At 40.2% G+C, this 27,970-nt stretch overlaps 5 protein-coding genes across 8 annotated transcripts; 1 reads left to right on the forward strand and 4 right to left on the reverse strand.

Annotated features, from left to right (window-relative positions):
• Positions 1-93: 93 nt before the first annotated feature.
• Positions 94-1,891, reverse strand: LOC103991853 (mitochondrial uncoupling protein 5). The gene has a single exon (XM_065117068.1). The coding sequence runs from the start codon at positions 1,503-1,505 to the stop codon at positions 534-536; it is 972 nt and encodes a 323-aa protein (XP_064973140.1). The 5' UTR covers positions 1,506-1,891; the 3' UTR covers positions 94-533.
• A 2,482-nt stretch (positions 1,892-4,373) lies between these two features.
• On the forward strand, positions 4,374-8,182 carry LOC135617133 (THO complex subunit 7A-like). 2 transcript variants are annotated; one of them, XM_065117071.1, is made up of 3 exons: positions 4,374-4,609; positions 6,641-7,262; positions 7,864-8,182. In XM_065117071.1, exons 2-3 carry the CDS (start codon positions 6,669-6,671, stop codon positions 7,996-7,998), a joined length of 729 nt encoding a protein of 242 aa, XP_064973143.1. In that variant the 5' UTR covers positions 4,374-4,609; positions 6,641-6,668; the 3' UTR covers positions 7,999-8,182. The 2 variants fall into 2 exon arrangements, with proteins under 2 accessions (XP_064973143.1, XP_064973142.1); XM_065117070.1 differs by having other exon boundaries at positions 6,648-7,262.
• A 1,251-nt stretch (positions 8,183-9,433) lies between these two features.
• LOC135617135 (protein MIZU-KUSSEI 1-like) lies at positions 9,434-10,366 on the reverse strand. The gene has a single exon (XM_065117074.1). The coding sequence runs from the start codon at positions 10,241-10,243 to the stop codon at positions 9,578-9,580; it is 666 nt and encodes a 221-aa protein (XP_064973146.1). The 5' UTR covers positions 10,244-10,366; the 3' UTR covers positions 9,434-9,577.
• A 1,705-nt stretch (positions 10,367-12,071) lies between these two features.
• LOC135617134 (phosphoglycerate mutase-like protein 4) lies at positions 12,072-15,772 on the reverse strand. The gene is made up of 6 exons (XM_065117072.1): positions 15,468-15,772; positions 14,776-14,826; positions 14,591-14,701; positions 13,604-13,735; positions 13,134-13,209; positions 12,072-12,559 (listed from the first exon to the last, which is right to left on the reverse strand). Exons 1-6 carry the CDS (start codon positions 15,555-15,557, stop codon positions 12,336-12,338), a joined length of 684 nt encoding a protein of 227 aa, XP_064973144.1. The 5' UTR covers positions 15,558-15,772; the 3' UTR covers positions 12,072-12,335.
• A 2,292-nt stretch (positions 15,773-18,064) lies between these two features.
• LOC135617136 (uncharacterized) lies at positions 18,065-22,549 on the reverse strand. Of its 3 annotated transcripts, XM_065117076.1 has the most exons (11): positions 22,199-22,545; positions 21,923-22,047; positions 21,300-21,413; positions 21,092-21,208; positions 20,400-20,882; positions 19,936-20,297; positions 19,757-19,856; positions 19,346-19,405; positions 19,130-19,213; positions 18,935-19,051; positions 18,065-18,475 (listed from the first exon to the last, which is right to left on the reverse strand). In XM_065117076.1, exons 2-11 carry the CDS (start codon positions 21,983-21,985, stop codon positions 18,149-18,151), a joined length of 1,827 nt encoding a protein of 608 aa, XP_064973148.1. In that variant the 5' UTR covers positions 21,986-22,047; positions 22,199-22,545; the 3' UTR covers positions 18,065-18,148. The 3 variants fall into 3 exon arrangements, with proteins under 3 accessions (XP_064973148.1, XP_064973147.1, XP_064973149.1); XM_065117075.1 differs by having other exon boundaries at positions 21,923-22,545; XM_065117077.1 differs by lacking the exons at positions 18,935-19,051; positions 19,130-19,213 and having other exon boundaries at positions 21,923-22,549.
• Positions 22,550-27,970: the final 5,421 nt, after the last annotated feature.

Here is a 27,970-nt window from a genome sequence, read left to right on the forward strand (position 1 = left end):
AATGAACAAAAGAGGTTCTTTTTATAAGGGACATTCCTTACGTTAAAAAACAATGCTTATTTCTGTGGTTTATCGGCATAAATTATTGAGACGTAAGTAACATTTTTAATGCATTCACTGCTTTTAATGCCACATTTCGGATCCCAACGACGGTCCCACCACCACTTGCTGTTTAACCAATCGTTCCAGTCCACGAATGCTACGTCCACTACGAGTTTGGCTTTGCTACCTCCACGAAACCATCGGATATAGACACAACGCGTGCAGTCGCACCAATTCAAATGTGGTGCGACCAAAGTGTTGGGCTTCCGTTGGAAGCATCTCTTCTATGTACGTCATTTCTTTTCTTGTTTAACCATTTCTTTATGGGAACATCCTACGGATATTAAGGAACACACACAATTTTGTAGTATTCGTACGGAGCTGTAAATAAGACGTGGAATAATCTGTCTAATTGTCGTCGTCATCATCAGAGCCGTTCATGGAAGTAATTGTGGCGTATCGGTCGGGCGTTTGAGACCAGCGAGTGGCGGTCAGACGTCCTTGAGCAGCTTGCGCACCTGCTCGAGCGTGACGAAGAGGACGACGGTGAAGGGGCCCTGACGGGACACGGTGGGCACAAAACCCTTGTACAGCGCCATGGGTCCCTCCGCCCGCACCGTCTTGAGGGCGCAGTCCACCGCCCCGGCGTAGGGTACCGCCGCCCCTTTATCCACCTTCATGTTCATCACCCGTGTCTTCACGACGTCTACAGGGTTCGACGCCGCCGACGCCACCAGCCCCGCCGCGAAGCTTGCCGCCACGTGCGTCCCCAGCCCGTCGGCCCCTGCCCCGCGCCGCCGAAGGATCGCTTCCTTCGCCTGGTCGTACGTCGCCAGCTGCGACGCTGTCACGATCATCGCCCGGTTCACCGTCAGCGACGACCCCCGCCACAGGCTCCCCACTCCTTCCTGCCGGACCATCCGCCCGATGGCGTCGAGCACGCTCCGGTAGTTCCGGCGCTCCGCTGGTGGGAGCCGCCCATCGGCCTGCATCCGGACCATCGCCACGTCGGCGGGGTTGCCGACCGCGGCGCCGATGCCCCCGGCGATGAGGCCAGCGGCAACCTTGCGGTGGAGCGGGATGGACCCGCCGTCACCGGGCGCGGACCAGCGCTTCTTCAGCATGTCGTAGAGGCCCATGCGCGTGGTGGAGTAGAGGGTCTGTCGGAGGAGGGTGGCCGAGACCCCGGAGAAGAGCCCCGCGGGACCCTCAGCACGGAGGATCTGCGCGCCCACCGCGATCGGGCCGGGGCGCCGTGGCGGGGTCAGGGCAGGATGATGGTGGCGGAGGGTGGTCATGCCGGTGGCCCCGCGAAGAGCGACAGCGGGACGAAGGGCGGAGACCGAGGGGCTGATGGCCTCGCCTTGGAGCTGCATGCGGACCTTGATGAGGTCGAGAGGATGGGTGGAGCATCCGGCGACGATCGAGGCGATGCCTCCTTCAAGGAATCCTTTGAGGCCCATCTCTTGTTATGTGGGGAAAAATTACACCAACCAAAGAATAATTCTCAAGGTGGCTCCTTTAGGCGAAAAGGGTCGACAAAATCCCAACTTTAGGCAGAATCGAAGGGAAAGCAAGCTCCTTCCGCTCGATGTGGCAGGGAAAGGGAATTCTACGACTACAACAACAACTATTACCAGTTGGAGTTGGGGTTCATCTCACTGGAGACAAGGAGATGGGAGTGGAGGGCGAAAGCCACGGAAGAGGAGTGCGGGACGCTGGGCCGCTGAGACATATGCTGCGGTCAAGTGCGAGTTAGAGGCGAGGCGGTGGGAGGGTTATTTATAGCATTGGCAAAGCTCCCAATACCACACGAGAATAGGAGAGGACGCCGAAGGAAACAACGGTGGGGAAACGACCGGTGACCGAGAGTGGGAAGGGTTCTTAATTAAATTTGCTTTTGTGGCGAATTTTACTTTTGTTTCTAGAGAAGCCCGGCCTACGATTTGGGAATAATTGTCCCTGTTGGCATTCATGGAGGTCCGATCAAGGCCGTGTAGCGAGGATCGAGAACGGTCGTTCATGCGACGCCGTGGCCCTCCACCCACCATAGGTGGTGGCGCGACGGGTTCGTCGCCGTCCCCATCCACACGTATTTTCCATGGCGTAATTTGCTGTTCCTTTCCGACAACGTTGGGGATGCCGCTTTCGCAATGACCGTCCGCCCTTCACGCGAACGGCCGTTGCTTCGGCTATTTGGTGGGGCGCGGAAGTCCGATCGTCACCACCTCCGATGGCGGGCGGAACTTTTCTTTTAGCACAAGGCGTATGTCGACCATCTCACCTACACGATTTTTCATTGGAAATTCCCGTGGGCTCCACGAAAAGAGCGTCATTACATCCAACAAGACTGCTTCCGAGTCTTCAGTACGTGGTTTACGTGTGAGGAACGGATTACGAGGCATGTCAGTGACGGCGCGACCGTAGGAACACGGTAAGGCCGGGGAGCTCTCGGAGCACCGGAAGAGGTGGGAAGCCCGTATGGACTTCGAAACGTGGAACTCGACTGGTTGACTATGACCGTGGTAAACGATGTGATACTTGATTATTTAACCATTTAATCTTTATGTATTTATTATTATTGTACATCCAAAATCTGCTGCTGGTAATATATTAATGGATGTCTCAAGAACACCGACAAACCGTAAGCTAATATAGGTCTCTTGCAGCGTGTTTAGTTCTATATAAAATAATATTTGTTTTAATTTAATTTAATTTTTAAAATTATTAATAATTCTATAAGAGAGTTATACTTATTTTTTTATAAATTAAATTATTTATTATATATCTTTTCTAATAACTATACATATGAACTTATTTTATCATAATTATTATGATCGAATCGACACTAAAAAGGGATGAATTAGTGCGTACGTAAAAATTATATCGAATCGAAAATTTTCATACGATAAAATTATATCAATAAATGTTTAACTTTGAAAACATTCGTAAGAATATACAGCTTAAGTAACAAGAAAGTAAAGTTGTTTGTAATAAAAATAAATAACAAACAGAAATATAAACCGATTTATAATGATTACTATCGGTCTTTCTTCAATGGACGTAGACCAACTATCTTTTACAATACTTACTTTCTTCTTTTCACAGGTTTATAAGATAACATTTACATATCACTCTTTTACTATTAATCTCTCACACACCTCTCTTATAACTAATTCTAAGCACGGAAAGAACTTAAAGTTTTAGTAGAGTTTACTTAGTTTTTTCCTTATATAAATATATATATATATATATATATATATATATATATATATATATATATATTCTTGTGAACCTATGCATTATAAACTCAAAAATCTTCTTAATTCATTCTATTTTTACATATTCTAAAATTATAAAAAAATTATCCGTTATTTTTTGATCATATATATATTCTTATTATCATAAAAACTCTTATATAAAAAAAATAAAATTATATATCGATAATTAAAGTTTTGGTAATTATGTATTTTTGAAAATAGTGTAAATATTTAAATCTTGAGTATTTTTTTCCCCAAATACAAATACACCCAAAGAACCTTATTATTACAAATGTTCACCTTGCAGAAGATGGCCAAATATATATATTATTTGTCGATTTTTTGTCAATTATAGTTTTTGTAACAGGATAATTGCTCCAATCTTGAATATTTTTTCAATCAAAACATGCCTAAAGAATCTCATATGTCAAAAGATCTTCCCTGCAAAAATACACAAAATTAGATATTATTTAGTAAAGTCTGATCAGTTAATTACAATATTTTTTAAAAAGTTAGTGTAACTATTCATTCTTAATTTTTTTTCGCAAAATATATCCAAAGAACCTTATCACATATCCCCAAATTATCAGATTCAGATATCTTTTAATAGATTTGGGTTAAATATAAGATTTCAAGAAATATGTTTCGACATATGGTTAATTTACCTGTTTTATTTTAATATTAAAAAAGTATATTATTCCTGGCATCCACCCCTTAGATTTTAATGTCAACAAGTATATTATTCCTAATGAGGCTCGCACGTAGTTATGGTCACGAGTGATGGGTGGCTTGTGTTGGCAACACATGCTTTTGCACTTCCATTCATGTGACCTCGCAAGTAGCCGCGTCAACTCGCGGGTCGATGGACCATAAGGTTCATTTTTCTGCAGTGTTTGTTATTAATGTCGCGATCTGTACCGTAGGATCGTAGGGACAAGCGATTCTACGGTCCAAATCAAGGCTACGAGCCGACCCCATTGTGGGGTCGGATGCATACCGAGGCACGAGTCGAGATCGAGTTTCCCGAGTCGACTCGAGTTTACTAGCTATAAATTACAGAGTCGTCGAAAACGATGATTTCCCGAAAGTCCGACCCGAACGGCGTGCCCTAGCGAAGCAAGCCAAGGCCCCCGCCGCCGACGAGATCCGTCAATCCGGTCATTGCCCACCGCCTTCCGGTGCTCTTGACTGGCCTTTAACGGCCAACGGCCTCCCTTGGTTATTCTTAAGTCTCTGCTGTCGTCTCTGCCTCCGTTGCCGTTGCCCCCGTCGAGATCCGGCCGTTGAAGCCCAGCCACCTCCCTCTGGTACGATCTTCTCATTCCTTCTCCCGTTCGACCACGACTCTCTCCTTTTTCTGGGATGGCCTCCCTCCGCCATCTTACTGCAGACTCCTTTCTCATCCTCACTTACCGCCCCTTCGTTTGAGGGGCGATGGTCGCTGTGAGCAATTGACCATCTGTCGCGTTAAATTGGAATTTATATTACGTTGATTATTCTTTTTCTGTATATTTGATGTTGTATGTGTTCAATTTTTGTGAATATTAAGGTTTGCCCTTTTGTTCAATTGTTCTGTGGAACGAGGGTCAAGACCCTGCTTTTGCGTTAGTTTATAGGCTTTGAGAGGGTATCATGATTATAGTTAGTGAAATAACCCCAAGAAACTGCCAAACAGCCTTCAAGAGACATTTCTTGAATGATGTTATTGGTAATGGAGTATAAGCAAAATCTTTTGGGGTGGCTTCTTATAAATGTTGGTGAGTTAAGTTGTTTCTGTCGTCTGTCTATCGTAGGGATTATATTTGATAAAGGCACGAGAGGACGGAGATTGGTAGTGCCCGACAATGAGTATGCTCGCACGAAGTTTTATGTATCAATTAATATACGTGTTTTAACGTGAAGATATTTAGTGGGTGATGAAGCACATCGTTAGGCAACCAGTGGGCCTTGTTTTATCCTTTCGGGTAATCCTAAAAGATTCTTTGAGGAGAGGAGGTTTGGGGACTTTTATTAGCTTTCCAACTCTTTAACTAATGTGGCCTCATCAATCCCCCCAGTTGAGAGACAAGGGTTTACTGGCCCTACACTTGGCTACATCTAATGTAGCACATCATTAGGATATGATGAGCCCTTGAGGTGTTGCCCATACACAAGGTGAAATTCAAAAGGCACCTCGAAGACAAGAAACTTAGAGGCTCCTGTAAGGCCTTGTCTCTTTAGCTCTCTAGATGTGGAACGTATATGACCTCCTCAGCAGATATATTGGAGTTGAATATGAATTATTATAAATTTCTGCTCAGGTATTTCAGAATGAATGTGACAAACAGTAACCTCTAGAAAAGAGTGTGGTGCTACTTAGTGGAAACAGCAAATTAGAGGACTTAGATGGACTTGATGACCTTTGGATGATACAGATAAAGCAAAATGCTTAATTATCCTCTTTCCTCTAGGATCAGTAGTTTCATGATGTTTTTGACCTTGTCGAAATCTTTGAGAATATTGACAGGTAACTCACATGACAACACTCCTTTTAATGCAATTTAAGATCACCAAGTTATTGTGTCCTTCAATGTATGGCAATTACTAGACCTAACGTCTCAAATGGAGAACAAGTTGTGTCAGGTCATAGACCAATCCACTCAAAACCATTTATCCATGGCCAAGAATGCTTTGCCACCTTAAATACATGACTTGTCATGGCCTTCTTTTTATGTGTGGTTCTCCTCTTGTTCTACATGTGTTCTCATTAGCGGATTAAACCATGCAGAGAAATGCAATTTATTTGTTTTACCACATCTCCGGTGATTAGCAAACTTGATTATGGTTCATTTTTGTGAACTGTGGTTAAAAGAGAGGGATTTTCTAAGTCTAGAAATACATTATTTTAGTTGCTTTCCATATGCATATATATAAGCAACAAAATTGAGACATGGATAATGCTATTGAACAACACCATCAATGCATTTTCCTTGCACCTTAGTCTTGTAAGAAGAACCTTTTTTTAAATCAATAATTTACCTCATGTTCTTGTAGTTGACTAAAGTTTTATAGTCTGTTTGATTTTAACGAGGCTTTGATGGTTTTTTTCCCTTTCTGTGACTACTTTTTTTAGTGCACAAGTATGGAATTGTGGACTTGTCTTAAAATACGAAGATACCATGATGCTTTGCCATTCCTATGCATATGCTTCTATTATCTTCTTTACTGATTCTTAAAATTGTTTCTCGTGTAAGGTTTTATCAGAGATTTAGGAATCATCAATGCAATTTTTTTCTCTCAAAAAATTGGTGGTTCATGTCAGCACCTTATTCTGTATATATCTAACATCTCTGTGCTAGAGTATAGGGTGGCCCTCCTTAAAAGCTGATGTTAGCAAAAGGAAGAAAGGTTGCTGGGAGAGGTGAACCGATGGCTGCTCATTATGCTTTCAATCCACATGAAGATGATGTCATAATTAAACATAGGCTTCTTACTCGCACTACAACCACCAGAGGCGAACCACCACTAAAGAAGCTGCAGAAGAAGTTCATGTCCTTTGCACATGAAATAGAGAAGGACACAGATAATCTTAATGAGTGCGAGAGACTGTACAAAGCATTCTTACAAGAAATATCTACTTTTGAGTTACCACTTCTGAAAAGCAAAGCAGTTGTCGATGCTAATCTCCGAGAGAAGGAGGGTTTCAATGAGCTGCAATTAGAAATCCAGCGGCAAATAATTCAGGCCCAAGTCGATATAGAGGATCTAAAGAAACAGCTTGAGCAGAGCAAGATCGAGAGACAACACAAGGAGGAGTGTGAGGCAATTAGAAAGTTAATTGCTTCACAGCCTCCAAGATCAGAAACACAGAAAACTATATCGGATCTTGAGAAAGAGATTGCTGCTTTGGAGGCAGAAAATACTTCCTGTGTGAGGACACTGGATCTTCGGAAGAAACAGTTCTCTCTTCTGCTGCATGTGGTGAGTGTTTGTTCCATTTTTTCCTTATTAAGTGCTGAGTTGGTTGAATCTAGTAGATGCTACAATGTCTGCTTGCTGATGGTATGTATTGTTGAGTTTCCTATAAAAGAGAAGTTAATAGTCCATAGCAACATCATGCTTGAAATTATTAATATCATCTTTAAAAAAATTCATACAGATGCTGCAAAATGACAATTAATTTTTTGAACTATTTGAAGTAATTGCATTTTTTTATGTTTGCAAAGGCAGATATCTTTAAGATCTACCTGTTCATAATATAACCTTTAGAGTCTTTGATTGTATAATCTTTGGATTGTTCTGGTACTAATTGCCTTCATAAAAAAGTGACATAGTGCATGAAACTTTCATCAATCTTTGGATTTGGGGAGGAGAGTCAAGGTATGCAGTCCTACAAATGGAAAGACTCTTTTCATGATCTTAATCCTGATCATCCAAATCGCAAAGGAGCAGCATTACTGTTGTTTTTTTTTTAAATCATGAATCAATTTAAAAAAAAAATTGAACTCTGAATATTTGAAAATTAGATTGTTTGGTGCTACTGAACTATGAAGCTCATCTTCTGAACAATGCTACTGTGCAGGTTGACGAATTGCAGAACACAATTGAGGATGAACAGAAGAACTCAGTAGAGGAGCTGCGGGCCGTCATTGAAGAGCAGAAGACTAGCATGGAGGATGGCAGTGGCATGGGTTCAGAAGCTATGGCCATTGACTAATTAGTGAGATGCTGAGTTCTTCCGTTGGTGGTCCGGTATGTATTGAGACGCTGAGTTCACAACTGATGGTGGTGTGATGCTGAGTTCTACCTTTGCACTTTGTGAAACTAAACTGCAATCTGAGAAAAGAGCTAAATGGATCAGGATGTATTCAAAACATAAGTTGAATTATCTTTTCCGAGAAGATACCAGTGAGCAATGTCAAGTATAATGTGTCACATGGAGCTCTTCAACAAAATGTGCATGAAGGCTTTGATCCCAACGGGTCTAGACTTGTTTGCACATATGTCATCGGAGAAGCATTCAGGATTTTGAAAGAGTCCGGAAGAAAATGTCAAATTTACTAAAAACTAATCTTTAGTTCATCTTAGACATTAATTTTTTTTTCCTTTAGTACAGTGTATAATTAATGAAATGTATTACCAAAACGTAGACACTTTTAGAATCAATCTTAGAGGTTAACTATTTCCTAGGACTAACTCGAGATCCAACGCAGATGGAAGCATGCGCCGCGAGCGAGCGCATGCGCGCTTCTGCCTCTGTGGTGCCGGCTCAACAATAGAAGCATCATGATGGGATCATATGATCGTGCTGTACACTGCTGTGTAATCCCTGAAAACATCATGATGGAATGTGATAATTATGCTTGCCGACAAGATGAAGTCTCTTATCCAAATCCACACCGATCGGTGTAGAAGAAGAAGAAGAGGCTGATGCCGGTATTTCCATGAACTGACGGGACCTGCCGCTTAATCTCTGAAAGCGCCAACGCCTGGGGAAGCACTTGGGCATGGTGGGTCACATCCACCGAGGAAGCAACGCACCACGATGTGAGTTGGGTCAATCATGCCTCTGCTAGTGGGCGATGGCGACTATGAAGACAGATATCTATCTATGCACATCTGCACAAACTCGAATGCCAATTATGTCGCTCTATAGTGGTGATTCTTCATACGAATTAGAGAATGACAAGTGAGAAGCGTCCCCAGGAAGAATTTTAATGCGTTTCAGCTTGATGTTGTTGAGGGGTGGGAGAGTCGAAAGATGCATTTTTTTGCTTAGTCGTCACTTTGTTGGTGGATTTCTTGCCACCAGTGGCACTGTAGCTGTGCAAAGGAGCGTGATTCCTGTTGCTACATATTATGCTGTTTATAGAAGAAATGAGAAGGTCATCCAAGCTTTTCATTCCCAATCTCAAATGGAAGTTTAACTGCGATCATAACACAATATTATTTCTCTATTTGAACACCAACATAGATAGCCCGATCAACCTGTAAGTAAGTAAATCTATTCTCCTGTCGCATCCCGGTCTGCTTCTTGCTACTCCTTTCCAATTTGGATTTCCTCTCTCTTTAAATATGGAAGAGATCGATCGTACCTGTTTCTGTTCCTCACACATTTGCAGCTATTTAAATGAGAGACGAAGAGTACAATGGAAGAGCAAAGAGTCTGGTCATGTCGGAACAGATTGCACCACAGTCCGTGATGGAGAATGAAAACCAAGTTGATTTCTACATGATACTAGTAGATCGATCTATCTACACAACATGACACGAAGCAGAGAGTTGTTGATTGGAATTCACTTCATCCTCACAAGGAAGATGCTCAACTCCGGGACGCCGGTGCCATCGGGGTTGATCATATACAACGCCTCGGAGTCCTTGGATCCGACCACCCTCTCGAACCGCGCTCTCATGTACGTCAACTCCCCGTCGGCTACGTCCTTCTCCGAGGCATAAGGCAAGACGCCGGCGCCCATGGAGACCCCCCTTAGCAGCTGCATGACGTGCCGCTCCTCGTCGGAGGCCTGCTTCTTCTTCATCGAGTAGCCCGACTTCCGCCCGTTGCAGTACACCGCCCACATGCACTCCTCGACCAGCCTCTTCTTGTGCGTCTTCGTCTCGCTCTCGAGCGCGATCTTGACGAGCCCGGAGGCCATCTCCTTGTGGAGATAGCTGGTGAGCATGGGCAGCTCGAGAAGGAAGATGGGAGCAGACGTGGGGTTTTCCTGAATGGCCAAGCTCACCCTCCCTCTCCGGTACCCGAACAGCGTGATGGTGGCCGAATTGCCGGAGAGCAATGATTTGTTAGGCCGGCCTGCGAGCGCCGCCATCTTGCAACCAGAGGTGAACGCTGTTCTCAACTTGAACATCCGAAAGATCCCCCCGCCGGCCATCTTGGCTCTGCGTTCTGTGGAGCGCCGGAGCAGTGACACAAGCCCTGGTGTCTCCAGCAATGATTGCATTTTTGCTTCAAGGAGAGGTGGTTGTAACGGAGGAAGGAAGGGATGAAGTTGTTTTCCTATAGGAAGGTGGAGACCTCAGTTAGGAGTTATATAGGGTAGAAAGAGAGAGAGGTTTGAGTGTCTTTTGGAATCCTTTTGCTTTGATCAAAGTGAGGGAAGAGGCACTTCCCAAGTAGGAGATGGTGGAAGGGACAAGGTGGAGGAGGTAGGACCGGTTGGGGTTTGTGGGAAGGAAAAGGGAAGAGAAAAAGTGATGGATGGTTGGGCATGAGCATCGTTCGATCATTATTACATGAGGTTTCCATCATGAGTAACATGCTTTTCCTTCTGATCTACATCCCAAAATAATTACTGAGGTAGTGCCTTTTTGTCTCAGCTCATGAGTCTCGAGAAAAGAACATCATGTTCTTCAAGTCTGCTCACAAGTATGGTGTGTGCAAGTTCAATGGCATTCAGTGGAAGGAAGAGGAGATCCATTTGGAGGTTTCTCCATCAAGTTTGTGGTGGTGCTCACATGAAGTTTTTGGAGAACTCTCTTTTCCATTTGCTAATGAATCAATGGCATAAAAATCCTGCATGCTATCATTCAAATGTTTTAGTGGACAGCAGCAACATGCAGGAACTGACCAATGGCCCTAAGAATTGGGAGACAAACAATCTCAAAAGTCACTTACTTCTCTAGTGCTTCAAATTGATGACCATATTAATCAGGAACAAAGACATGAGCCACAAGTGGGTGTCCCCCCAACTTGATGTCTCAGATCACTTCATCCCAGAGAAGAATTGCAGTCCCATCGGTGGGCAACTTTTCAGGACAAATGGAGGTGAAATGAACCAAATATAGTAAAGAGAACAAGGTAAGTCAGTGAGCAGAAACATTTGAAGATGCAGATCAACAATAGATTTATGAGCTTCAGCAGACATGATTCCACCTTTAAAGATTCCTTCGTCCTTTCCGTTCCTTGAACTCTGAACATGTTGCAGACAGTATCATCCGATCGATGTTTCTATAGACTGGAAAATGGTGATACTGCAGATTGTGTCGCAGCACTTGTGGCGGTCGATGTTAAGACTTTGATACTTAATCGGCCTGCCTAGAAAGCGCACATAAAATGTATTCTCAACTGTATACCCTTCAAGAATCATGTGTGTAGCCTCCTTAGATTGATCAGCCATGGCAGGGCTTTTATCTTTAAAGACACTTAAAAGCTTCCAGATTTCTGATGTGATCTGACACAAGGATTTCTAGCTGTGTATTCCATCAGCAGTGCATCTCCACTGAATCATGTCTTCCTCCACATTTAGATGCATTGAGTTGTTGAACAACCTGTAGCTCCAGATGATATCTGAAAGTGAAGGATGAACACATACTATCCTCATGGTTAACAAAGACCTGCAAGATGCATTCATACGGGCGACGGAATAGATCAAACAGATGCAGAAATGTAGATGCTAGTTTTCTGTTTTGTTGACTGGATATTTAAGTACAGAAAGTATCCCTGACATTAGCAATGCCTTTCCAAAGGCTAATCCAAGTGATTGACCTAACATCCAAGCATCACAACCTAAGGTGTTCGCACGATCTTTTGGGAACTCACAAAAAGAATCAAATTCTTTTAGAATATAATCGAAGCAATGAACCTTCCAAGAGAGCATCTAAATGACTCTTGCAGCACTGAGATACAGGAATATCAACTCAATTCTATCTTTGCTTTATCACCTTGTGCAATGAGGTTGATGTTGGGAAGAGTATGAGTTTATTTCAAGGTGCGAATTGATGACACATGGATGAGATGATACTATAAGTTAACAAAATAAAAACAGAGAATTAATGAGCATTCTCATCTATTACCATAATGGTCTCAAAAAGATGGACAGGTTGTAAGAGTAGTAAAGTGAAGAGACAACAGCACAGTGTGTTTATGCAAACAAGAACTTGCACCATACCACATGAGTTAGGTTTCTCACCACAATGACTGCTCATCTAAAAGACATCTAAAGTCAACCTTTCTACAAGGAATGGCTTAATTCATGATCTGTAACAATTTATTCAAAATGTATTTTTTTTATATATTTTTTTCAGAGAAAGATGTCATCCAGAAGTTCTATCACCTCCAAATGCATTGTTGAGCACCCCGATTTCATGAAGATGGCTTATGTCACCCCATGTTTTGATGGTCCAATTGCCACTCTCAGAAATCAGGAACACATTGACCGAGGTATTATGTATCCTCCCATCTGATGACCGTCCAGAAACTGCATGTTTGTGAAGTTCTCTCAAAACTCCACCATGGGTCAGCACAATCACTCTTTCTCCTGAGACGTCATTAACAGCGATAAGCAACTTTCCCAAAATCAAATAATCTCTAGAAAAGAAAATACTGTGGAATATATATCGTGATTTTAATATTTGAATTAAAACAATGGCCCCAACATCTGTTAGATGGTGCAACATGGTTATGCAAAAGCTGTTCTATTTGAACACATTCTGTGGAAGCATGTTTTTCCCGCTTCCACTGAATGTGCAAATTACTCATGCATCTCCCATGGAACATAAGGCTACAGAAACCATACATGGAAGCATGAATGATACACGTGACATGATGGTCGAAGTAAATAATATGTGATTGATGGTTTTTTCAGAATCTTCCAAACACAATGATGAAAATGATTTCTCAACAGCAGGTTGCTAGGCAGTCGAAAGAAATGGACCAAAAGTTACATATTTTAACATTGAAATGGCAGTTACAGATTTTAACAATGAAATGGGTTGGACTATGATCGTAAAATAGCATTTTGAAAATATTATAAAGAAATGCAAATTAGTGTCTCTAATAAGTCGTGCATTCAGAGATTAAAAGGTACAGCTTTCATGTTAAAGAAACTATACCTTGGTGCTTACTAGCTATTTTCTCCAAGCAAGAAACACATCGTTCATTAAGTTGATCGAGACTTTCTCCACCACCCTGAATATAACAAAATAACAGTAAAGAATGAGAAAATTAAAGTCATTTGTGATTTATAATAAAATAAAGAACTGAAAAGCCAAATATAATCATCAAAATCTCATTACCAGTATCATACTTCATTTTATTGATATATTATATCACTGTGATCAGTATTGCCAGACCAATTAATCAAATCTAATCTAATCCCAAACTTTTCAAATGGCCAATCCTAATTTCTATCTCAAGTTAAAACTTAAGATGATGGCATCCCTTCCAATTTTTTTTCGAATTCTATATAATGACTAATAAACAAGCAAGAACATGGCATGAAACCCTAGTAATTGAACAAGATGTAGATGACAATTATTTTAGAATGGGAGAATAATGCTTTTAGTGGCTGATGGAACCATACTGGAATTTCTCCATCTCTTTTGCCTGATAAGAAAATCTTGTAAGCTTCAGGCTTTAGCTTTGCAGCATCACGTAATGTTAAACCCTGAATGTCCCCCAGATGCCTTTCTCTCATTCCTGGATCCAGTATTACCTAAAGTACACAAGAAATCAATTGTTAAAAATAAGAATACTAAAATAATAAAGCCGAATATTGTGGTAATGATCAAAATGTTGCAGACAATCAGTAGATCTAAGTCCTCTGACTATATATAGGTTAAGAAATTTCATGCCATGTTCTACTAGTATCTATTCAACTATAATCATAAAGCCCAGCCAAGGCTCCCATGATACATTATATAATTTCCCGATAATGCATGTATTGTCAGTCCACTTCTTTGGTTCAATAAGCTTCAACTGTAAGATACTTGCTGAGTTCTAAATCTTCATAGTAGGCAGCATACTGGTTAAACTTGATACTGGCTGAAATTTAACATCATATTAACATGAGTTTGTGACAAGCCAAGAAGAGCCAACTGTCTTCAAATTTTGAGGGGTAATATATACGTTAACAGAGACAGCAGTCTTTTTCCATACACATCCCCTAGAGGAGGTATGAAAAAACTTTAGCAAGCCTATCAAAGGATAATCTACTATAAGATTTAGAAGATTAACTTTTTTGGAGAAAAATCTAACTTATGATTGCAAATGTAGCTAAAACCAGCTACAACTCTTTCCCTCAAAAAACACCAGCTAGGAAGTTACTAAAGATTTTTCTAAATTTGGAATAATCTAACATGAAGATATCTGAAGCTCTTATGTTCACCTCTCAGGTAGAAACGAAAAACCAGAGCCAGTAGTACTTTTTCTGTTTTTTTTTTTTTTTGTCTGAAAGGTTCCAAAAAAAATTCAAGTAAATTTTTAATGCATTTATGTGCGAAGTATATCGCAATACTCATTTGATAACAAGTCCAACTAGGTACAGTTGCAAGTTCAGTGTGAGACATACCTCTGGTAAGTTACAAACTTTTGCTATAATGTTTGCAGTTTCAGCAGCTCGCTTCAAGTCGGACGAGTAGATAGCTTGAAATTTAGGCTCTTTGGATAGCCGACCAGCCACCTTGCAGTAATGGATAGAGCATCCCAAAATCAAAAGCACAGGAAAAGAAATCTTCCAGTGAGAGTGTAGCTTACCACAACTGCCTGTTGTCTTCCAATTTCATTTAGTTCTGAGTCCAAATGCCCCTAATAGAAGAATTAATATCACATTTTTAGTAATCTCAATAAATTTTTCATAGGTACCACGAATAATCGGAAGGAATTTATTAAACGAAGATAAGGCAATGCATTAAATTGAACATGTACAGTCAAGGACAACTCTAGCGTGCCATCTTGTATTACTACAATGCTAGCGTGCCACAGCAAGCAATCATTGATGTAAACACTATCGCACGTTCCTAATGGATAACGAAAACATTGCCTTAACATTGTCCATTTTCCCTTTCTTTTCAAGTTCCACCAGGCTATTCAGGAATAATTTTTCACCCTAAATCAAAAGTAAGCTAGGGAGTATATAAAGTTGGAGGAAGAATTCTCAAGTATGAGTGGAAATAAATTCAGCTTTATGAACCAAAGCAAAGGAAATTACTTCCACATCCCTTTCAGAAGTCTTCCCTCAGTTTTCATAAATAAGGCCTACACATTTGAGTAATCAACTAAAAATTTACAATCCCGTATAATAACTAAACCATCTTTCCCTCGATTATCTCAAATTGACAAGAGACTAAAGGATCTATTACCGAAAGATTACAAACAGAGATATTCATATGGACCAAGCATCAAACACATGTCGATCGACGAGTTCCCGAAAGAGTGAGAAAGGATACCTGGACGATTCTCGAGGCATTCCAGCACGTCTCACCGTGGCGAATCACGACGATCTCCGCGAAGCGACCGCGGTCGGCGGTGGAGGCCATGATCGTGGAAGGACGAGAAGGACGAGAAGGGCAAGTGAATTTGCACCTCGAGGTGGTGGTGCCTCCGGAGTCGTCCACGACGCGGTGCGTCCACTCGACGCCAAACGCAACTACAATTCCTCGTTCGCCTGTGATTTGGGGGAGACTCGAGTCGACCGATCTCCGAGAAACGGGGGCGGAGGGCCGGATGGACGGCTAGAGATGGTTTCGATCACAAATCTGGAAGCAAAGCTTTTGGCGGATGCCAATTACCCCGTGGCGGACTTGACGAGAAGGTCAGGCTTAGCCACTTGCTTCCGACAACCGAGTCTTAATGAGCTCATCGATATTTGATGTCAAGTTGACAAGTTAATTCCTACCAATATAACCAGACCAATTTATGCAGGAAAATTAATGGTAAAAGTAATATTAATGATAAAAAATTAATTATTAAAAATAATAATAAAGGATAAGTGATAAAAGATAAAATTCAAGCTTAGAACCTTATAATAAACTATTAACTCAAATTATATTATGGTAGATTTTTATCTAAAACTGTTCATCTTAATTCATAATAATCTTAATAATGCAATTCATATTATTTTAGATTTGGAGGTATGTGTTTGATGTCTATTTTGGACATCATTGATTTATTCTCTAATCAGGTCCGATTCAAACTATATTATTGTGTCATCCCAATTTTAGACTCCGAACCGAATTCTATTTTTCTATTTTATTTTTGGCTATGCATAGTTGTTTCTTCCCGTTGTTGCAGAAATGTAATGTTCCTTCCCTAAGAATGGCATGAGCTAAGATGCTCACACTTTGGCTTTCTTCCACTGTTTCACCTGAATAGGGCTGGCTGTAAACCCATTCGATTGATCTGAATCTGATTTCACAATGTGACAAACAGGCTACAAAATGAACATAGAAGCATGGACAAAATGGTGATGATCCTCTTTCTCAATCCATTCCTTTTCTTCCAAACTTAAGGACAGTAATGATTCAGATCTTCTGTTTAAACCATTTTATAAAAGAAAGCAGAAAAGTGACAGAAAACTACAACTGAGCAAAGACAAACACATAAGAGCCTTCAAGCTGGGTGCTATTGCAGAACACACAAAAGCTTACAGTACTGGTCCATCCTGTTCATATAAATCCACACACACTTAACAAGCATGCAATTTCTGCCAACAACAACACAGCACAGCCATACACTTGATGTTTGCTTGGAATGTGTCTCAGTTGCATGTTTTGATCAGTGAAGTTTGGTGATCAAAGGTTCAGAACCCCATACAAGGCTTACCCAGCCTAATTTTTGAGATGCATAAGAAGATGGCTTGGTCCATTGTACTGCCCACAAGTAGCTAGAAATTGAAGCATTGTTTCAAGGCCATCTGATTTGAGGTCAAGGGAAGAGTTGTATATGCCATGTAAAACTAATCTCTTCCCCATTGGATTGTCCTATCTAACCAGGCTGTACTATTGCCATGCCCATTACACCCTGTCTCACACCTCAAATTCTTGAATCAGCTCAAAGTGGCACACTCGAGAACCCCACACTTGATTGCTCCACAATAAGGCCATAGAGATAGAAACAATTGAGTCCAAATACCAATGTTTCCCAGTTATACTCAATAAGTCAATTGATGCCTTTCTAACTGATAAAGACCTTGTATGATCTCTCAAGTGATAATGAAGTAGCAATCATATACCGGTTTGATTTTGCCAAGAGGTGAGAGAGGGAGGAGGCAAATCATGCCAGTTTTGTGTAAACTGATCACTTACCTATAATAATCAAGGCAGCTATAATTGGAAGGACCACATCTAAATAACTACATGATATATGTTTGCATTCACCAACCTAGTACTCATAACACTTTCCTCATCATCTGGTATTTAAGATGAAAAAGGAGAGCTGTTCTAACCGTTTTTGTGTTTCTAGTTTCAAATACAGGTAAGACCAGTACATGCCAATTGGTATTTCCAGATCCAGCCAAGCACATATGTTCTTCATTGTTATTTTGTTCTTAATTTATGTAATAATACCTGATCAGCACACCGGTGCCAGGTCCGATTGGCTATCATAACTAATATCAAACATGTACTAAAGGTCTTGCTTTTATTAGTTTCTCAATCTGCATGTCTAATCACCACCACAAGATTTAAATTGATTATAATGTTTAAAAAAAATGATTAATTACAAAATAACATAAAGCATTAATGTTTTTCCAAAAATGTATTTTATCACTTAAAGGTCAAATATGCCATCAAAACTTCAGTGTCATAAAATGCAATTTTAAGTACACGTTTTATGAATAAATTTGCATTATCTTAACATTTCATCTATAACTGCAATCAATAGAACATATTAGGAATGTGAACATCTTGTTAGTCGAAAGATAATTGATCTGAAACATTTCTGTCAACAAAAACTGAGCACACACATCTCAGTGTTATACTCTTTATGAGACAAATAAAGAAGCACAAATAGATTAAAACCAGTAGAAGATCAGAAAAACAACTGGTTATTTTAAAACTTTCTCTTTTATTTTTTCTTTTAAAGATGTGTACATACAATCAGACTTCAAAATTTCATGGACCACCATGTGCTATGAGGTAGGAGAGAGAGTCGTGTGCGGTGCCAAAAGGTACCTGAATTTGAATTCATATGTCAGAAATTGTATTGTCTGTGGAATGACACTTCTTCTGCCCAACTCAAGGCATTTAACTGCTTCGGTCCTCAATTCACTTGGTAGTTGTAGGCAGACCCAGGCCATTAGTGACTCCACATCCTTCGCAAAATCAAGTAGGTACCAATCGAGTAGCTTAGGAATTACCAACTTATTTGGTTTCAATATACCAATTGTCGCTTGCAAATAGTCCCTTTTGGCTGTTTCCAGTTCCTCCTCAACTTGTGCTGCTGTATATACTCTCACCTTAAGAAAGACAATCAAAAGTGTCAGTAACGTTATGGCAGCAATAGGAGGGAAATAAGTTGTTTCAGTACTAGTATAGACCTAAGGGTTAGACAGTTCTGTATCGAGGGATTTCAGTATTATTGATCTAGTGTAGATACTAGATATCTCCTCAAGGTTTTACCCTCTTTAATGTCTTTTATGATCTTAGATTAAACATGTTATGAGAAATTGTCCATATTCAGCATTGAATTACAAGTACATGGGGCCACAGAGGCCATCAAAGACAATATATACCATACAAAACTAACTAGAGTCCCTTGAGCTGTTATGCTTGTGCGAATATTGCATGGGAGATTTGACAACCACTTACCCATATTGTGAGTACGATGTCGATCTGATTTTGACTATGCTTTTGTTCATATAACACAGGTAAACATGTAAACCATACAACAACCAAGCATGAATAAGCAAACCTACAGCTGGGGAGGACCAACTTCCACATGAGAGAGCAAATGTGACAAGAGGTTCAGGCCACTCCATTCCAAAGATGCCTCGTATTATCATGGTATCGCTTTTTAGTCCTTTCGGGGAGAGCTTTATGTAAATGAAAAGGTCATTTCCTCAATTGAGTGAAAATCAAGTTTCCAAAACTTCAAAATGAGAAAGACTTACATTTTTCATGTGACAAGGCAATCTCAATATAAAATGTTCTATTGTCATAGCACTAAGTAAATGGCCACCCACATTTATAACTGCCTGAAATGAAAAGGTGAAATTTGTAGAGTTATTCACTGTGTGTAGGTAATCTACATTTTAGTTTCTTGCACATGTACTCCATCTCTAAATTTCAGAAGTAAAAGATGAAAAGGCAGTGAAGATCATACATACTTTTGGCATCATCGCAGCAATCATCTCAGGATTTTTAGGTATTCCTTGCTCCAGATATGCCTAGGATTGAATAATATTAAAAGAAAATTACAAACGAGATCTAAGTTGCAAAATTGTTGCTTGATTCAAAAATGTGTATTGGACTAAAAATATTTCCTTCAGATGCCCAAAAGGGCATTTTCTTTTGAAGGACGAACATAACAAGGAAGAAACTCTAACAAGAGAGAAAATTAATCATATTACTTGATTATGGAAAAACGTAACTCAAGCAATTTAGTGTAGTTTCAAACTATATATAGTTTGATTTGCAATTATCAGAAGCAACATTTACTGGCCTATAGTTCGATAACTTAAATATCAGAAACAGTAGATGCCCATTGGTAGACTAAAGGATTTCGGTTAGCAACTTACATTCATCATGCATGAATTATAGATGTTGATCCAGAAAGCAAGCTTCTGTTGATGTGTAAGCTCTGATATATCAACCGATTCAAGCTTTCTGAGTAAAACCCTGAAGTTCAGCAGAAAGAAATAGTAAGTACCTTAGGCAACATAAAGATCATAAACCGAAGTAAAATTATAAAGCTTACTTTAGTCTGCACTTTAGAGATGATGAAGCCATAAGAAAATTTTGACTCTTTGAGATCACTTCTACTGATCGAAAATGTTTATATGGGCCAATGTCCCTCTTGCCAAACTCAGCACAGATACCATAAGGATCTTGGGAGTCTCTCTCTCCAGAACTCTCACAAGAATCTGAACTCGAAGGAGATGTCTCCATGTCATTTTCTGTGTTCTTTGGGGAACTTATTCGTAAAAAAATGTTCATCAGGCACTTCAAGATATCCTCAGATAATTTGTTTGGAACAGTAGACTTGTCTAGCGAGGCTTCATCTGAAGCATCCCACAAGATCATTTCATCTGTATTTCTATCCTTCACCACACATTCTGCCTGGATAAATGACGATATAATGATTAACATGTACATGAGACTAACGAAATACTTTTGAAATACCTTAGTGCATGAAACTTAGAAATGGACAAAGCCATTTACCTCTGCATCAGCACGTTGGTCCTCCGATACAGTCACTTGTGTTTTCAAGACTTTCTTTACTGGAGATTGCTTTTGGTTCCTACTAAAGTTAGTGATCCATTGATTCTCTTTCCCTCGCCGATCTTCAGAAGAGTTCAAAGAAGCACTCTGCTTGTTAAGTTTCCTTTTGCCATTAGCAGACTGATTAGAGGAAGGCCCAGATAGTTCTGCATCCAAGGAGTATCTCACCGAGACTAAAGGTTTCATGGAGACTAAAGATTGACAAGTCGGCAAATCAGCAGGAAGCTTCAGTTGTTCAGTAGTTTTGGAACTTTGAGAACAGCCTCCATCCGAGTCTGTATCGGGCACAATTTCCTTGGTTTTCTTTGAGGATGAGATGAGTACAGCTTCCTGGTAAAGGCCTTGCCGAAAATTCACCAACTGTTCTTCGAGCCGAACCACCTCTTCTTCCAGCACAGCTACTTCAGCCAGAAGCTCTACCGTCTTAAGAGAAGTGAAAGAACAAAAAATAGTACTATTATTATTATTATTTGAAAAGAGGAGGCAGTACCTCATAGGTTTAGAAATAATATCAATTATAAATGACATTCTATTTTAAGGATACAAATTCGACTTTCTATAGAAGTTTAATAGACTGATTGGGCGTATGAAAACAAAACAGAAAGAAGAAAAAGAAGGAAAGAATAAATTACATGTGAAGGGAGATATGGAGGCAGCCGAGGAAGAGAACCCAAGGGTCTGGTGAAAGCCCTCTCCAAAGCTCTGTGGACATTCTCTTCGTGTCTAAGCTTCTTCCTTAGCTTATCAACCTTGGAATGAGATTGGAACAGAAGATTCAGCACAAAGGAGAGATCAAAAGTATTTGAATCAGATTACAGGTGTGAAAATAAGATTCGGTACGTCATGTTGTAAAGCTATCTTCTTTTCTCTTCTAGACTGGCATTTGTTGGATCCTTTCTTCGCACCACTAGATTTATTCCCCTGCATCTCGGCGGTCTCCTCAGTGTTCGTTTCCTTGACAAACAAAAGGTTTATAAGAAGAAGAGACAAAACCGGATTAAAGAAGAAAATGCCACTTCTTCGGATAGATTCTGCCGACTTGGATTCAAACGATATAAGAAAACAACCAGAAGAAATTGAAAGATACCCATCTCGAATCCATGTCCGAGACGATTGCATCCCATAAAGGAGTGGAATTCGCAGAGGAAAACGAAGAGCCCATTTCGAACTTGGATCTAAACCACCATTTTTGTTCCAAAAGAATCCAAAGTACAGTGGGTTTCCAAATAAAATTCTCGACAAAAACCAATCTTTTACAGAAATCTCAAAACCCCGCCTCGGAAACGCAATCAGGGACGCATCCGTAATGAATCAAACGCTTAAAAAAGACCCCATGATGGATTCAGAAAGAGCAACGAGGAACGCGGACGTCTGTCGATTCAAGCAAAGGAGCCAACAAACAAACGGCACGGGGAACCGAAAGAAAACGGAGACCCGTCTCGAAGTCAATCAAAGGAGCCTACTTTATTGTGCTTCCCGGGGGCTTTCATGGCCTGCAACGCAGTCCGGACTCTGGTATTAGTCATCGCCTCCTCAACTACCGTTCTCTTCTCCACCGCTTATATCAACCGAAACCCACCAAAGCACCCTGAATCAGAGACGCACCAGTAGAAAAGGCTGCAAACCGTAACGAGCCGACGCCACTCCCCAGAAGCAACAGAAGTATAAAAACAAACAGCCATGGCAGGGATCAGAGAGGAAGAGCGAGACAGCATACGGCATTAAAGAATGATTCAAACCTTGGGACGTGATCTTATTCCACAATGAGGGCGGGAAAATCGAGCGCTAGCAGGAAGAAGACAGGGCCAAAGGAGCCACCTTTGGACGCCACCATTAAATCGGAAAGAAGAAGAAGAAGAAGAAGAGCAGCTTCTTCTCTCGTCAAACACTTGTACTGCCAGTAACCTATGCGACGTTGAGCTGTAAACAACTGTGGAGGACGGGGAGGAGGATCGCGACACACACACTGTTGCTCTCCGGTTTCTTTAATCCAGTTCTGACGTCTTAGGCTCACGGAGATGCACCGGACCGCAAGGATCGTGCATTACAAGTGGCGGTGGAGGCGCACGGTAGCGTACCGGGGCGCAGCTAAAGCGTGGGGCCGCGCAGGTTAGGGTGGGCTTTGCCCACGCGGTCATCATTAGCTAACGTGCGGTCCCCGCAAGCTTTCTTTTTCTGTCTGTCACCAATCGAAAATGATCTTAATTTTTGCTAATCCAATTATACCTCAATTTCGTCACTAATTAACCTCCATGAATTTTGATACGTTTCCTACTACGCTTATGTTTCCTCCACAGAAAACTATTTTGCATCTTTGTTATGTTTGCGAACTTATTTTCCATTCAAAAAGGAATAATTACTAATGTGACTGAATGGAGAGGCAGAAGAACATATATCACCACCTAATAAATACATAGAAAACATAGTACACAAGAAAAGGTGCTAAAGCTACATCTTTGCCATCAAAAGGTGAACCATAAATATGGTCCAGCACAAATAAATGTTTTCTATACATGTCAATTTTGCATGAAAGATTAGCTTTTGGCAACCTTCCAACTGAGTGAATCTCGTTGTGGCCACATTTACTGCAAGGCCTAAAAGCTTGAACTCGTTATATCCTATATTTATTGCATGCCTTGCCTTACAACATTACAGTTATGCTTTTGGAGTGATATCATGTTTGTCTCTTCCAATATTCATATTACATTTTGTGTAAAACTAATCGAGAGCAATTTCTCATAATGGAGCAGAAACAGAGAGGGGAATGCCTAGGCATTTGATAGATGCTCTGTTTATGGAATTACAAGCTCTTAAACTGCTTGTTGTGATGATGAGGTGAGAGCATTGAGTGTTCCATTGACAAAGAGATGGGGATATGAACAAAGGAGACAAGCACATTAACTCTCCCTCGGTGGTAGAACTATATGTGGATGATGGACAAGAACAGTAGGCCCTGCATGGAGTTCTATTGATGGGAGGGCACGTGAAGAAGAGTTGCCTTTTGCCTGTAACCCCTGTTTCTTTGGAAAGAAGCAGAGCTGTTCTGGTCCTCGGAATGACAGGGAACGACGCATGCAACAAGAGATCTTTGCGAGGCTCAAAGTCATGAAGAGCCAAGCCATTGGAAAGGCATAAAAGAGGAAGGGAGAGAATACATAAAGAGAGAAAGATGTATGACAGGGCCACATTCCATGATATTTATGTAACTTGTGGGCATCCACACCCTAGCATTTTAATTGCATGATTTGAAGTGACTTCCTTTAACATAAACTATAATGAACGAGAGATTATTTTTAAGATCATCATCGCATTAGTCTAGTTTTGACTTATGACATGGGAATATCTCTATTGTGAAGTTGGTGTCGTAAAACTTGATCTTTATGTTATTGTTCAGGATGAAGTCAAGATGATTAATATAGAATCAAACTGTATATAAGACTCGAGATATTTGATATATTCTTAAATATTTTAATTTTTTTATTATTCATGTATATAGAGAAAAGAATAAGATCGCTAATAATTAGTCGATTATATTAGGTTAAATAGAAATATATATTTTTTAGAAATGAGAGTGATCTTCTCAATTGATTATCTTTTTTTCCATCGAGATATCAATATCATTTATAAAATTAATCTATTTTAAGGATTTAGAACATAATTAGATATTCCTCGCATCTTGTCCTTCCACATAATTTATTTGTGTATTAGATATGTCCTTTATTAATTTATCAAATCAATTGAGGTATAGTTTCCTGCCATTTAAGGCCAATCATACATAATTGACTGTAACAATGACATATAAGGATGCCTGCCAAAGAAACAAAACATGATCGATTGATTGCTCTCATGACTGTGATTTATTGTCTGTGACCTAACATAGCAATTGATTCATTGACCATCTATTTATCACAAACTAATAAAAGAATATATGTAATTGATCATCTTGATGTGTCAAGCCTTGGAGTAATGGACTTTGCTGCAATAGTTTGGAATCTAATCTTATTTCATATCCAAAGTAACTCAACTATGGAAATTTAAGATATTTGCAATGAATTGGGTGATGTTATCATGTTGTTACTGTGTTTTAGAAACCTTGGCTGATACAAATATAGGAGAAAGCATAGTCTTACTTGAGCCAGAACTGAGCATTTGCTTGGACCAGTGATGCAGTGCACTCTACAGACATGAAGCTTAGAGCACTTCCTGCAGGCTGATGATGAGAGAGTTTGCACCAATCATTTGGTGTCAGCATGCAAAATGGGTGATGCATTTAATTAGGTCAACAGTCATGGAACTTGTTCAATCATCCTCCTCATTTCCTCCCACGATTTGACTTGGATTTGTGTCGATGCAGGTGTCTTGTCCTTGTCAAACTAAATGCAAGATATATTTATAATGAATCCTTATGAAGGATTAAATGGATGTCTTATATGAAATCTATAGGCTCGTGGGCCTCATGTATCATTATAAATATGAATTATAGGAATATATAATCGTTCCGAGCCATCATGATCTATATCATTCATTATTAGTAGGAGTGAGGCATACATAAACTGATAGCTGTCTCTCAAATATTCTAAGTAGTCTTATCCTATTAATTAGAGGAAATCAGATCAACAACAGTTCTCACAGCATAGTATTCATTACAATTCACAAATATAAGTAAAAAATTAAGAGAAATACCAATCAACCACAAGTCCTTCTATACATCAAACCAATTTGTAGAGCTTTTAAGGAATCGAAAATATATTTCTAAAACTAAAGATGATAAATGCTTCTTTGGCCCTCAAAAGAATAGTGACCAATAATTCACCTTAAATATATTGATCCAAAGTGTATTATCCTACCCCTTGCAGGTTACGTGCAGCCACTGCTCCCTCTTCAACAAAGCAAGCTCTGAAAGGGATCAGGGATGCAGATAGAGAGGAGATGACCAAATAATTATTGGCCCAATTCCGACACCCTGGCCGAATACCATGACTAAGAACTGAAAAGATTGGCTGGCAGGTACTTGTCCTGCAAGTGTTGTGACATGCCTTATCAAGACAGGAAGAGTAATTTAACTGGCAAAAGCATAAGGAGAGTTTAATACTAACTTGCTCAAGCTTTTTAGCTATAATTATAGCTTAATGTATGGACTTTGAACTGGTGAGTGGTTGAAAGTGCCAAGGAGTAGTATGTGAAAATGATTCTATTGTTTTGGCATCCTCTGGTTTCAGAAAGAAAGTGCCAAGGAGAAGATAATGACGCTAGCAAGTCGATCAGGACAGGTTTAGTTTACCATCAATGACTAAGTCATTTAATGGTTTTAACTGAGCTCATTCATTCGCGAGGGAGATTTCAGATTTGTCCATGAAGAAGAAAGGAAACCAAAAGAAATGCTATTGCTAAAAAGATAACACAGAGACGCTCTTAATGATGATAACTGAGGGCATATCTTGGAAGGGGGGCCGAGCTGCTATTGCTTAATATGTTACCTTATCTAGAAATAGTCCTTCAAGAACAAAAGGACCATCCCACACCAGCTAATGGATGTCGACTGGTCGAGGTTCTCCCAGAAATATGATGCGAAGTTTTGTTCATCTTTATCTGCAAGCCATTTTCTCTGCTCTTGTCGAATGATGTGGCCACAGTAGTCTGGTTTGATTCGAATCTCCAGTGCAGGCCAACAGTGGTATTGGAATAATGACGAAGACGATCGAGAATTGAGCTGCATTTTTCATCGACGATGGACGACGTGAGGGCGTGCAATGATGTCTCGGAATGGATAGAATTGTTTGCCTGCGGAGAAGCATGCGGCCATGAGTACGACCCTTACGGTAGGGCGGTGATCTCATAGATGTGTCGTCAAGCGGACGACACACCGTCCCACGCTCTCGGCCTTTTAACCCTTCACATTCTTATTCTCCCTGCGTGACAGAACTCGACCCTCGATAGGTATGATGATGATACATGGATCAGTCACCGGTGCCGCACTCCCCACGCATGGCGTTGCAGCTTGCGTCGCCTTTCCTCCTCTGTAAATTCTGAGCAAGCAAATGAAATGGCTTCAGGGCAAAGCAAGCAACAGCCGTGCATGCGTAGAAAAAGGACTCTTCATCGACGGTATCGAGTTCAGCTACAACGACAAGTCATCTCCTGCCATGAATGGGTGGGAGAGGACTCTTTTTCGCGAACCTAATTAATCCATGCCGTGTTCATCTGTGAGCTCCATGGACCGGCTTTGTAGTAAAAGGCAACTTAGGGAGAGAAAAGAGACACAATGGAAGCAATCATCCGATAGGAGAAGACCAACTTAGTTTTGTTGTGTACTTTCTACTAGAATTTCATCGAGTTGAGTACCATGTTTTCCTTCTTGGATGATTTTTCTAGAAAATATTTAGATTTTAAATTATTTTTTTCAAATAATAATATTTTTTTATTTATTTTTATATATGATTAGTGATGATGATGCATTTTGATTCTTGAATTTGCTATCAAACAATCAGAGTGGGTTTGACACACGATTTAACACACAATATTTCAAATATATTTATTGGATGAGATATTGAACCTTTAGCATATGATAAGTGAGTCCGATAAACCTTTGGTTGCTTCTCTTTAGTTTCATTATTCTTACACAAATCGATTTATTTTCTATTTGCTGATCCTCGTGCAGTGCATCTCTCGGTTACATTTATAATTTGTTCAATCATGTTAATGTGAATAAGATTAATAGTAGCATTTCAAATATTAAAAAATTATTTATATTTACTATTTATGGAGAAGGTCCTAGTAGTACATAGGTGTTAAACACGTAGAGATCGTCGACTAGTAAGTCGAAAGAACAGGTCCATAATTCCTTTTAGCTGATGAGTTAGTTAAATTGATTTACTATCGAAAATGTGAATCCCTAGGGATAGGAGCGTTGAAAGGAGGATAAATAAAATCTATAGGGAGAGGCAATTCGATAGGAGCGACAGTGATGAGTCTTGGTTTGGGAATTGAGCGGTCTCTTTGCTAGTAGTGATTGTGTCTCCGAGCTATACCAACACCATAATCAAATTTATCGTGGATATACAAGTGTTGAAATAAAAGTGGGTTTGATCGCTTTTCCAGTAGCACATTAAGTTTGCGGTACATGAAGACAATAAATAGCTAACAGGATTCTTTGGTCACATGAAGTTTGTTCTTGTTCACTTTTCCAGTAGCACATGAAGACCCAACTTATATGAGTTCTAAATATATTTGCATCGGATTTTTCGAATAATTAGCCGTATCTTATTTCACTTTCTACATGGCACGTGAATACCTTACTGCACCTTCAAGTGGGAATTGGGATCCTTAGTCTAAACATGGATGGCTTCGATGCCCTTTGTGTAGAGACTGGCTTCGCCTGCGTCTTTGAATTGCTTGCGGTCTGATCATCGACATTTCAGCTGCAATTACAGCCAAGTGAGGAAACTATTGCATTCCACCATAGGACAGAATCTAGCCATGGTCGGCTTGAAACTACAATGGGGTGGCCCCGA

This window comes from Musa acuminata, chromosome BXJ2-7 (assembly GCF_036884655.1).
Source record: "Musa acuminata AAA Group cultivar baxijiao chromosome BXJ2-7, Cavendish_Baxijiao_AAA, whole genome shotgun sequence".
Taxonomy (NCBI): Eukaryota; Viridiplantae; Streptophyta; class Magnoliopsida; order Zingiberales; family Musaceae; genus Musa; species Musa acuminata.